The sequence below is a fragment of the Prionailurus bengalensis genome, chromosome C2 (assembly GCF_016509475.1).
Source record: "Prionailurus bengalensis isolate Pbe53 chromosome C2, Fcat_Pben_1.1_paternal_pri, whole genome shotgun sequence".
In the NCBI taxonomy this organism is placed as follows: Eukaryota; Metazoa; Chordata; class Mammalia; order Carnivora; family Felidae; genus Prionailurus; species Prionailurus bengalensis.
In genome coordinates, this window is record NC_057350.1 from 133,911,832 (window position 1) to 133,924,869 (window position 13,038).

The following is a 13,038-nucleotide window of genomic DNA, read 5'->3' on the forward strand; positions in this document are numbered from 1 at the left end:
TTTGCTCTTCTCACCTAGGCTAATATTTGCCCCTCTCCACCTGCCCAAAATATAGCTGTTCCTCCATGTCCAGTCTCAAGGTCATCTCTCCCAGAAAGCCTGTTTTGATCTTCCTTTTGTTCTCTGACCTCCCCTAGCAGTTCATCTCAATTATACTTTGGTCCTTTCTATTTTCAGGTATATGTCTTTCCATGATGAGATGAGAACTCCTAGAGGATACCACCACGCCTTCTAGGTTCACTTTCTGCCCATCCCCACCCTCAAGTATATATATGGCAGGCAAGCAATAAATATTTGTTGAGTGAATATTTGAAAAACCCCATTAGGCTCATCTAAATTCTAAAACAGCTTTTGTGAGAAGTCAAGTTTTTAAAGAAGGGTAAAAACTAGTCAGAATACTAATTAGCCATTAAAAGATAAAGAAGTTTGAAAAAAAAAAGTTTGCACGTAAAAATGAAAGACACTTGATTTATTGCATTAAAAAACTTTATTTCATTTAAAAGGTCCAATATAAGCCAAATTAAACCCCAAATTGACAGCTACACTTAGAGATGTCCTGAACTAAATGGCACTGTTTGAGATGAGTGTCTTGTTAAAGGAAGTCATTTGCTATTACCACCATTTCCCCCAAAGTAGTTCTAGAGCAGAAGCTGGTTTTACTATAATACACATCAGATATTTCAGATGTCATCTTCCATGCAGAAGTTAAAAAAGCAAACAGGCTCTTCTATTCTGTATGAGGATAAAAACCACTTCAGAGCAGGGCCTGAATGCTTTTAACATACAAGGTGTAACTGTAAAGGAACTTACTGTGGCCCTGTGTTCATTCACTGAAGCTGTCCGTGTATGTACTCCAACCATACTAGTGCTGCTCAAATCCTATTTGGACCAGTAGCTTGGGATTTCCCCTCATTAGGTTCAGACCAAAGAAATGGCTGATCAGCTGGGGACAGACTATCACAAAATGCGATCACAAAGCAAGGAAACGAATTTCCTAGTGGGCAAGCAATTGAAATAACCACCTCACAAACAATTTCAGTAGTGGCATCATTTACATAAAGTGATGCAAGATCTAAGTTTTGGTGTGTGTGAGGAGAAATTAAAAACAGCTTGTTACTTTATAGCTACACCTTGGATTTCATTAGATGGGTAAATCTAACAGTGTGTTTAATGAGTCCTTCTGGAAATCACTTCAGCAGGTAAGTCAAACAGCCTGTAAAAGAGAAGACATGGCAGAGGGCGTAAGATTCATCCTTCCAACGTTCTCAGCGTTCTCTTGGAGGACAGACCCGGGCACAAGGACAGAAGTTACCGGGAGGGAGGCTTCAACTCCATCTAAGGAAGACCTTTCTAACAGTTAGAGCTGCTCAACAACTGAATGGACTGCTTGGTGAGGTAGAGTCACTGGAAGTGTTCAAGGTGGAAAGATCACCCTTGTAGAAGGGACTCCTGCATTTTGTTAAGAGGTTAGACTGGATGAACCTCAGGTCTCTTTCAATTCTGAGATTCTAGAAAATTCCCTCAGGGAATTCAGAAGAGAATTCCTAAAAGGAAAGAGAAAGCACACATATGTATACTTTTAGAATCCTCTTGAGTTTTTTTTCATTTTTTTCAAAAGGTACAATAGAAAATGTAGTCCACTGTCTTTAAAATGCCTATTCACCTTCCTACCACTAACAATTAGGAAGGGTCCATTATGACTTCTTTATATTATAAAGAAAAGATGGAGGATTACATTTATAATTTCTGTAAATATTTTAGAAAAAAAATGCTTAAAATCTAGTAGTCAATGCCCTAGAAACTTTATAGATTTTTAGGTAATATGCACAGATACAAATACATTATTCATTAAATACAACTCACATCTGTGTTTTATTATACTCTAAAATATACAGGTATCTTGATGTACTGAAAGAGTGCAAGTAAATACAGTATTCAAGCAGTCACTATTTCTATGTACATGCTCATTAATTCTTCAAAAACCCCACAAAATTATCAAATAGATCAAAATACTGTTCTGTGTTTTCACACTTTATATTCAGAAAAACCAGCTGATAATTTACAATGTCATAAAGTTTCCAGTTGCACAATACAAAAAGGATAAAATGAAATTGGGTATCATTCTGTGAAAATTTATGGAACTTCACCCAGATCTGTAACACCCCCTACATACGTGAAATCATTCTTACTGGGAAAGTGACAGTTACAGTAAAAGCAGAACCATATAAATGGTTATTTAAAAACCTAAACATCAGCCTTTCTGTTATTTGAAAGGCAGTCTTCCATTTCGGCAGGCAACTGCTTCCTTCCCCAAGTAGTAGCATGTTTAAATCTGAATAGGACCCAATACAGAAATGCCTTCCAAGAGACCTGATGATGTTAACGTATCAATAACAAGGGATTTTCTTTTGATTATTCACCAAACAGTGAAAACAAAAATCCCCCAATCCATTGTGGAGGCACAAAAGTAACATAAGAGACAAAGCTGTACCATCCAAAGTAGTGAGGTTGAAAACTCCATTTCCCAGGACCATATAGCTGCAATAGGGTGAAAATAATCTACTTTTTTGATTTCACGAAATTTTCTTCTTCTAAGAAATTCTTTACATTTTGAAACAAAAATAGTTCAATTTTAAACCTAAACCATTCAAAAGTGGGCAACAACAGCCCGACTCCAATCTATCTCATGTCAACATCACCAGTATTTTCACCCTGACTGCACTCAGTCAGCTGGTTTTTAATTCTAATATTATAAAAGTTGGAATTTTTAAATTTTTATGTAAAAGAAAAAATGTAAAAATACATCTGCTTTCTCTCATGGTTTAATACAGTATTCGAAGGCTTTCAGATGTTTTCTTAAAAAAAAAATCAACGTTTAAAACCAAATCTCAGCTTCATTTTCAGAAATATTAAAGTTTGGTTTAGATAATGTCTCATTTCACCTATTCCAGTTTCCACAAAATGGCATTCTATTAAAAAACTTTTAAGTTACTTGGTCCTTTGGCAATTTGCTGTGCACATAATGCCTACTATACCAAACTTTTATTGCCCTTAAATTTAGTTGTAGTTTTATTGGTAAATTTTTAATCTAGTGTCCTTATCTCTTCTTTTAGAATAGTGTTGCTTGTGTAAGCAGATTAGGGTGCACAGTGTCCCAAATTATTCCTGGCACTGCAAAACCAAATTAAACAACTCCACAAGGTAACTTGACATCAAAGTGTTTTTCTCTGGTCAAGTCTATTTCAAGATTCTAGAAGTTCCTTTTGCAAAACTTGCCTTTAAAACTCTTCTTCCTAATGTATCACATTTCTCATACTTGCTCACTCTGTGATCTCTCCTTTTAGGTTGAATTTTTACGTGAATAAGAAAGTGCCTTTTTCCTGAAAAAGCACTATCTGAAGCGTTAGCATCAGAACTCCTCACTTAGACCTCTGGCTCAGCCTCTTAGTAGGTCTCGGAATCAGAGTCATTGAGCTCGTCCACATCGGTGTATAAGTACTCCTGTTCCCCGCCAATGTTGTTGAAACTGCAATAGGAGCTAGGTTCATTCCTCATGATGGGCAAGGCTTCAAAGCTGACTGTTTTTGAGGTGTTGGTATAACGGTTAATGGCATTGAATGTCAGGGATGATAAAGGGCTACTTGATGAGACAGGCATCATGGTGGCCAAAATGAGAGCCAGGCAATCAGCCACATCCTTATTGGGAGCACAGGCCAAAGCTGGGGTATAGCCTAGAATTAAAGATAAAATTTAAATAATTAGACATCCTGAGACCCACTGCATGGATATAAGGAAATAAGCTCAAATGGCCTTCAATTTCAGACATGTTTTAAATTACCTGGTTTATAATGAACTGTTTAATTAAAACGATTTAGAAAATTTCCACTCAGTAGAAAAGAGGAAAGTCATAGAAATCTAGTATGAGAGGAGACCTTAGTTATGTTACAGAAGAGGAAAGAAACTGAGGCCCGGAGATGGTGATTGCTTCAAGATCCCAAAACTTAAACCATATCCACCTGAGTTCACAGAAGATACTGAGCTAGAATTTAAAAACAAAAACAAAAACAAAAACAAAAACACCTCAGACTGATAAAGCTTCCTTCAGAATGCCGGAAGAATCTTAATCATTAATTTATAGTTACTTAAGAGTTTACATGCTGAGAAACCTAAAAGTATACACATTCATGAATGAGGCACTGAGCAGGCACCCAAAGATGGGTATTGAATGAAAGACAGTTGGCTATCGATCAACTTTTTGGTAAACTTTATTATTATTATTTTTAATGTATTTATTTTGAGAGAAAGAGAGAGAAAATCCCAAGCAGACCCTATGCTGTCAGTGTGGAGCCCTACCTAGGGCTTGAACCCATGAACTGAGATCATGACCTAAGTCAAAACCAAGAGCTGGATGCTTAGCTGACTGAGCTAACCAGGCGCCCCAAAACAGGTAAACTTTAAAAACTCCTAAGCCAAAACAAATGTTTTGCTTTCAACTGTTTCTTTCGTTAGAAGACTGACTAAGCTTAGCCTTAAGACACGCAAAGTATCAACAAACTGAGTAAGTAAACATTTGGTACCCCGGCTGGTACAAGACCCTGAGGATGAAGTGAAAGAGAAGATGGGGAGAGCACACAATATGATGCTCAGTTTAGATCACCCCATATGGAACTTTAGCAGCAAATGTCTTAAAGTTTTAATATACAGCTTCATTTTTGTTGCACATTTGGACACAGTTTTCCCTATTACTATATACACTCATGTTTTAGCTTTCACACTCATATATGTACAAGGTGACCCTTGAACAATGTGGTGGGAAGCTAGGGGCATTGACCCCTGCGTAGTTCAAAATCTGTAACTTTTAAAAAAAATTTTGAGAGAGAGCAAGAACACGAGGGAGGGGAAGAGAGAGGGAGAGAGAGAATTCCAAGCAGGCTCTGCGCTGTCAATGCAGAGCCTGACGCGGGGCTGGGAACTCATGAACTGTGAGATCACGACCTGAGCCGAAATCAAGAGTCGGACACTTAACCAAATGAGCCACCCATGTACCCTGAAAATTTGTGTGTAACTTTTGACATCCCAAAACGTAACTCTGAATAGTCTACTGTTGACTGGAAGCCTTACCAATAACACATAACAGTTAATCAACACATATTTTGTATGTTATATGTACTATAAACTGTATTTTTATAAGAAAGTAAGCTAGAGAAAAAAGTCCTAAGAAAATACATTTATAGTACTGTAAAAAAATCCATGTTATTAAATGACACGTGGTTCAAACCTATGTTGTTCAAGGGCCAGCTGTATATATTTTGTAAACTCGTATTTGTTTTTTTTTTATTAAAAAAAATTTTTTTAACATTTATTCACTTTTGAGAGAAAGAGACAGAGCACAAGTGGGGGAGGGGCAGAAAGAGAGGGAGACGCAGGATGAGAAGCAGGCTCCAGGCTCTGAGCTGTCAGCACAGAGCCCGATGGGGCTTGAACTCACGAGCTGTGAGATCATGACCTGAGCCGAAGTCGGACGCCTAACCGACTGAGCCACCCAGGCGCCCCTCGTATTTGCTTTTTAAATAGCTAAATGATTTATAAAAAAACATTCATGTAACCACCATCCAGACTAAGAAAGAATATTCTCAGCATACCAGGAGACCCCATGTTCCTTACTAATCACTACCCTTTTTCTTTTTCACAGAGGTAACCACTATCCTGATTTGGTAATAAACACCTGATGTGGTAATAAACATGGCTATGCTTTCCTTTCTAGTTGTATTCATAAATACTATAGTTTAGACTTTTTTTGAACTTAATATAAATGGAATCACACAGTATATATTAGTTTATACCTTGATTCTTTTGCTTAACATTATGTCTGTGAGATTTATCCATGGTATTGTATATAGTATATACCATTTTCACTGTTATACATTCCACTATTGTGATTATACCATGGTTTAGTTATCCATTCTAACTACCGGCAGTTGGTGGTTTCCAGATCTCCTATATATTTTTATCCATGCTGTATTAGCCTTCAGGAAAAAAAAGTTGTTTTTTCCCCTTCATAAATCTTCCCTTTGTCAAGGGCTGAAGGGAACAGCTGGTGCCCCTACAAGCTTGGCAGGAGTGACTGAAGCGTGTGCATTTTCAAATTAAAAAAAAAAAAAAAAATTTTTTTAAAATACTTATTTATTTTTGAGAGAAACAGAGTGTGAGCGGGGGAGGGGCAGAGGGAGAGGGAGACACAGTATCCAAAGCAGGCTCCAGGCTCTGAGCTGTCAGCACGGAGCCTGATGCGGGGCTTGAACCACAAACTATGAGATTATGACCTGAGTCAAAGTTGGAAGCTTAACTGACTAAGCCACCCAGGCACCCCACATGTGCATTTTAAAATTAAACCCTGTTTACTCAAAATCTGTAGGAGAGTGCTTCAATGCCCATAGTTCTTTCAAGGGCTCTGCTGAAAGTCTGAAGGTACCTATTGTATTGTAGTCAGAGCAACCCATTAGATAGGCCATGATCCCTTGGATGAGTAGGGATTGGGGGAGAAGAGCATCTCAGGAGTGTTTTATAGCTGGAATATGATGAAAACCAGGCTCCTCTCATCTGCATGGAGTTGATATGGTCAGCTAAAGAGAAAAGTAAGAGAAGTAAACTGCCTGAGGACGAGGGTCTAATTTATCCCATGCAAGTATAAAACATTGCGCTTCCTCCAGAAAATCCATGGAAACATATTGCTATGACATATCAACTTTGGACCATGATTACTATTTCACATTGCAAACTGTGTTAGAAGATACCCAGGTGGTCACAGGTGACCTTCATTATTATGTTATATTATCCCCTGTATTTCTTTATAAGGAAAAAATATATATAAAATCTTCAAAATGATCAACAAAGATTTGAATGTTAGCTATTGATTCAGAGTCTCACAATGTGGCCAAACATATACGGTTAGCATTTTAGGCTCCTCATTTTAAACTATATATAGTAGCTATATTTCCAGAAATGTAATTTACTGATAATGAAAATTTATTTTAAAGCTATGTAAGTCTGGGGTGCCTGGGTGGCTCAGTCGGTTGAGCATCCGACTTCGGCTCAGGTCATGATCTCATGCCTTGTGGGTTCGTGCCCTGCATCGGGCTCTGTACTGACAGCTCAGAGCCTGGAGCCTGCTTTGGATTCTGTGTCCCTGTCTTGCTCTGCTCCTCTCCTGTTTGTGCTCTGTCTCTCTCTGTCTCTGTCTCTCTCAAGAATAAATTAACATAAAGAAAAAAAAAAGCTATGTAGGTCTGAATTTATAGGTGAGAGCATTCACTTCTTTGGATTTCACAACTACATACACTTACGATTCCCACATCTCTATGTCCAATCTAGATCTTTCTTTTGGGCTCCAGATCCCTATGTCCCATTATCCACTTGGGAGTCTAGCTCTAGCTCTTCCTCCTACTTTCTAATCTTAAACAACAGCACTTCCATCCACACAGCACTCGAAGGTAGGTGGTGTGAGACCTCTTCCCTCACACAGTCCCTGTGAGTCCCATCATAAGATCTCTAGAAACAGTTACATTTTTTCATCTCCAGTGCTTCTACCATAATTCTGGTCACTACCTTATCTCAACTATAAATGTTAATCTGTTTTCCCATTCTAATCTAGCAAACTAACTGCTAATTTCCTAGTGCACAGATCCTTTTTGCCACTTGATCTAAGAGACTCTGATGTAACTCCAATAGTTAGTGTCTTCTGTTAGATTTTTAAACACGTCACTCTCTCCCTACTTTTTTTACTTGTCCTTTGGATTTTGGCTTATAAGTTGCTTTTTGGGGATGCCTTTCCTGATCCTGCAAGAGTCTAAAGATTCTCTTATGTGTTTGCAATGCATTTTAAGTTTATTCCAAATGAACCACTTCCAGGGCACTCTAACAGCCTGTTTATACTCCATTCAAGGAAGTAGACGGTCTTATTCTACATCGTTATCTTCAGAATTGAGTACAGTGCCTGGCACAATCACTCACCCAACAAATAATCACTATATCCAGGCACTCACCTCAGCACTCAGAATGTAACAACGTATGCAAATGATATAGATTCCCTGTCCCCATGGAGCTTATCTTATGTTCATTCTAGTGGGGAGACACACAGTCAACATAATAAAAAAGTAAGTCATATACAATATATTAGAAGATAAGCTCTATGGAAAAAAGGAAGAGGAAAGAATAGAGCATGTTTAACAAGGACTAAGCATGCTATGGTAGCTGTCTATAGCAGGTTGCAGTACAGATGGGGTTCAGGATAGGCTTCAATGAGAAGATAAAACTTGAGTAAAGATTTGAAACAGGTGAGGGACTTAGTCAAAGACTGAGTGGGGACAGAGTGTTCCAGGCAGAGAAAATAGCCAGAACAAAGATCACAATGCGTGTACACTCCTGGTGTGCAGAGGGGCTGGCATGGCAGAATGGAGTGAGAGAAGGAAGAGCAGGAGATGAGGTCAGAGAGATAATATGGCCACGGACTAATCATGTAGGGCCTTGTAGATCATTATAAGTGAAGACTCTCACATTAAAAGGATCCAGGCCAGGGCAGTAAGAATAGAGAGAAAAAAGTGGGCCTTTTTTGGAGGTAGATCAATAGTATATGAAGGACACTACACTAGGTGAGAGAGAGAGAGAAGTCAAGGATGACTCCAGGTTTTTGTCCTGAGCATCTATAAGGATGAGAACTGTCATCGACTAAGATCAGGTGGCTGTGGGGAGAAGGGGCTTGGCAGGGAAAAGGAGAATCAGTTAACTTCTGAGCAGGTTAGGCTTGAGCTGTTTATTAGACATCCATACAGTACTGTCAATTAGGCAGCTGGATCTGCAAATGGATCATATCTCCCCAGAGATTATGAGAGGTCTGGGCTACAGATACAAATCCAGAAATTCTCAGCATGTAGGTAGTATCCAGAACCAAATGACTGGAGGTAGATATGGAAAGGAAAAAGAACCAAGGACTGAGTCCTAGAGCCCTCCAATATTAAGAAATTGGGCACAAGAGGGAGAAACTTCACAAAAGAAATTGAGAAGGAGTAGCTAGTAACATATGACAAACCCCAAGGAAGTATGAAGTCCTGAAAGCCAAGTAAAGAAGAGTTTTAAGAAAAAAGTATATACCTGAAATTAACATTAATATTGCATGTTAGTTATGCCTCAATATAAAATAAAATAAAAAATTAAAAATTTTGGTTCCACTGAATCTGGTTATTTAATCCAACCATCAAAATACCAAATTACAAACCCTCACCTGGTTATTAATTCAAGGAACCATGTATTTGTGGATGAAGGCAGACTGGGTTCACCTAAAGAAGGATACTATAATCTCCTTTTTTTTTTTTTTTAACACTTATTTATTTTTGAGAGAGTATGAGTGGGAGAGGGGCAGAGAGAGAGAGAGAGAGAGAGAGAGAGAGAGAGAGAGAAACAGAATCCGAAGCAGACTTCAGGCTCTGACCTGTCAGCACAGAGCCCAATGCGGGGCTCAAACCCACAAACCATGAGATCAAGACCTGAGCCAAAGTCAGACACTAAACTGAGCCACCCAGGCACCCCTGTAATCTCCCTCTTACCCTGACCTAAAGTAATCTGTACCTATTTATCCATGTAACTTTGTGTGCAGTATAAAGGGAAATATGGAGACTCTTTGGATTATTTGCCACAGACACTTGCTATGGCAGATTGCAACCTTCACAGCCCCAGTTAGTCCCTTATTCCTGTCTATTTTTAATTCCCTATTAAAACCCTTATTCCTATAAAAAAAAAAAAAAAAAAAGAAAAGAAAAGAAAAAGAGAAAGGCATAATCAGTTATGCCAAACTCTGATGTCACTGGTGATCTTGAGACAGTTTAGCGGTGTGGTAGGGGCAAAGGTCTGACCGGAGGGCCCATAGGAGAGAATGAAAGAGGAGAAGAAATGGGGATAGCAGAAAGCCAACACTTGAGTAATTCTGCTGCAAAGAGGAAGAGAAATATGGCAGTAGCTGCAGAAGTAAATTAAAGGAAGATTTTTTAAGATGAGGGAAATAATGTTTATATACTGATGGGAATAATCTAGGAAGACTCCTACAAAAGGTCCTTATTGCAGGACACAAAGTGAAGAATTGCTAAAGTGATAGTCTCAAGTAGGCAAAAGGGGATAGGATCTGATGAGTTAGTAGGAAGATTAACTTTAGGCCCTTGGTAAGTATTTGTTGACAGAACAAATTCTTTGAATACTAAGATGAACAAAGGTGGTAACACTAAACCAAAGTTAGTGAAATTCCGAAGTTCATCTGTTAGACAGACTTTTCTTATTTTTCTTGCCCTTATTCCCTTTGCCACAAAGTACTATTCAATATTAATTTCAGCTGTTCTCTGTGACCAATAAAAAATATCCACATTTACTTTACTTCGAATATGGATCAAAAGATAAGAGCTTCTAGTAAAATACAGTTTAAGGAAAGAAAATACAGAACCTACTTACCATTTTCATCTACTGCAAGCACACTTGCTCCTTTCCCCAAAAGTTCCTGAACCACCATCGTTAGCCCATTTCGGGCAGCAACATGCAGAGGTCTAGAGGAAAAAATGTATATATGTACACACAAATAGGTACAAGGCCTTGCATGTGCATGCACGCACATTCTCCCTCTCTCTCTCCCTCCCTCCCTCCCTCCCTCTCTCTCTCTCTCTCTCTCTCAATCCTGGTTGTTGAGGAGCACTTTTGCGAAGTTATGATGACCCAGAGATACAAAATTGAGGCACCCAGTAATAACAGCAATAAAGATGGTAATGGGGGACAAAAAATCAGCATGCAGAGTACACTGTCAAATCTTGCCAATGTGCATAACACTGGGCCTCACCAGCAATTCACTTTTACCAATACCTCTTGTTTCCTTCTAAGACTCAATGTTTAAAAAGATTTTACTAACTAAACTGCATTCTTAAGTGGTTGTTTTGAGAAATGACGTTGGCAAATGCATATAATAGAATATACAATAAAAGTCGTAAATTGCAATAGCACAAATTCCAATAGGCTTTGAAAGTAATTTACAGGTTCCATGACTAGTTTCTAGAACCTCAAGAGATATGGCTGATATGTGAATGGGAACCAGTGTTATGAATTTTTTGTTGTTGTTTTTTGTTTTTACCAAGACTCAAAGTAGAATAGCAAACAGAAATTAGAAGAGAAACATGGGAGATGTATGTCTAAGACTTAAGCAGTCACTTGAAAGATGGCTGCTCACATTAAGAACTTGATTCTTGCTGAAATCTCTCTAGTTTACAGACACATGTAAAGCTTTTACCTCATTTACTGCTGGTGTCAAATAACATATCATTCCGGTTCATTTCCACAAAACACACAGAATAGTATTACTTTTCTTCATAAAATTATGGGTAATCAGATCAAGAAAAAAAAAATCCACAGTATTTTCCATTATAAAGTTTCAGTCCAAAAACTTTTAAAATAATAAGCCTTTTAATTGTGATGACTTTAGAAATGAATTTTGTCAATTATAAAAATGATACTCTACTTTTTAACTGCTTCTGTGACTGAGACTGATGCCAATAGTCCCATGTTAGAAAAAAATAACTATTAATCATTTTTATAATTCTAGGTCACAAGGTTTATACCAGACATGAAAATACTCACGTTTGCAAGGCTGCATTGGTTGCATTGATGAGGTTTCTATCTGTTATCTTTTCCAGTATTAACAAGGCACTAGTTTCATGACCCTAAAATTATGGCAAATAACTCTTAAAAACTTAGGTATCATTAAAGATAAATTTACAAATACAGTAAACCTCAACTCTAGTCCATACAATATGTACATCACCATATAAATGCCATGAATTTTCTTGGCTAATTATGCCTTAAATATTTGTGTGGAGTAGGCTTAGGGCAGAGGACAAGAATATTTAAGATTGGAGAGATTAAAGGAAGATAATAATTACATTTAGGCTTATACTCCAAAACTTACTTGGCCCACTGGAGACTTTCATATATTAGGGTGACTAATACAATATTTTCTTTTTTTTCTCAAGAAATCTGATGTCAGTCATTACAGAGGTTAAAGAGGTTACAGACCATTACAGAGGTTCGATCTCTAGCTCTGTTCACTTCAGTGAAATGGAAAAATTTTAAATGCCATTGTTGATATTAACAATGAAAACATATCCTTAAAATGAGTACCTACCTTGCTGCAAGCCAAATGGAGGGCGGTGTTTTTACTGTTATCTTGTAAAGTCAGATCTGCACTAGCACTGCTAACCAGCATCTCTGGGAGGAAAATTGCATCAAATCTTATGTTTATGAATACATATCTTGGATTACTAATAAACTCACTATAGAGAAAGATACAAAGCAAAAATATCCCTCTAGTGAAAGTTTAAGGACCAGAAAAATACTGTAATATACCATGTACACACTATATGGTCACATTACTGTCTAAGGCACAGACACAACAGCAACTAACGTGACAGTTTAGTGCCCTGGATTCATATTCTCCAGTAACTCTACAAAGTAGGCCCCTATTATTTTTCTCAACTTTAAAAATTAAAAAATTGAGGCATAAGGTCATTTAACTGGCAGAGCTAGGACTCACATGCAGTCCATCTAACTCCAGAGTCAGTGTCTTAACCTCTATTCTATACTGCCTTGCCACAGTGGACTGTTCAGTCAGTAAGGGCAAATGAAAACATTGTGGCCCTAGATAAAAATGTGGGCTGAAAGCAGGTTAATAAAGGTTTAAATCTCAGGGGTGGGGAGAAAACTGGCAGATTCAATAGAATCAGAAGGTTTGAGATCCAAGTTTTCCATAAGTTAAACATACATAAGCAACATAGCATTATAATAATAAAAGCCTTAACCGCTTTCTTTACCAACTGTATTTGTCTGTCCATTTTCTGCGGCCATCATGAGAGGTGTTTTCCCAGAAGAGTCCACAGAATTGACTTGAGCATTATGGCTGAGCAGCAGCTGTAAACACTCTACGTGGTCTGTGAAGGCGGCCGCATGGAGAGGGGTTCT

General features: G+C 38.0%; 1 protein-coding gene across 8 annotated transcripts in view; it reads right to left on the reverse strand.

The window, feature by feature from the left end:
- Nucleotides 1–468: 468 nt before the first annotated feature.
- ANKRD28 (ankyrin repeat domain 28) overlaps nt 469–13,038 on the reverse strand; it is a 200,668-nt gene continuing 188,098 nt past the window's right edge. For 6 of the 8 annotated variants that reach the window (XM_043595436.1, XM_043595437.1, XM_043595435.1 and 3 more), the window contains 5 exons: nt 12,891–13,036; nt 12,206–12,288; nt 11,662–11,744; nt 10,492–10,583; nt 469–3,731 (listed from right to left, as the gene is read on the reverse strand). In XM_043595436.1, the coding sequence (XP_043451371.1) occupies nt 3,445–3,731; nt 10,492–10,583; nt 11,662–11,744; nt 12,206–12,288; nt 12,891–13,036 (691 nt within the window). In that variant the 3' untranslated portion in view covers nt 469–3,444. The remainder of the gene's footprint in view (nt 3,732–10,491; nt 10,584–11,661; nt 11,745–12,205; nt 12,289–12,890; nt 13,037–13,038) is intronic. The other 2 variants (XR_006299512.1, XR_006299511.1) reach the window with 1 other exon arrangement.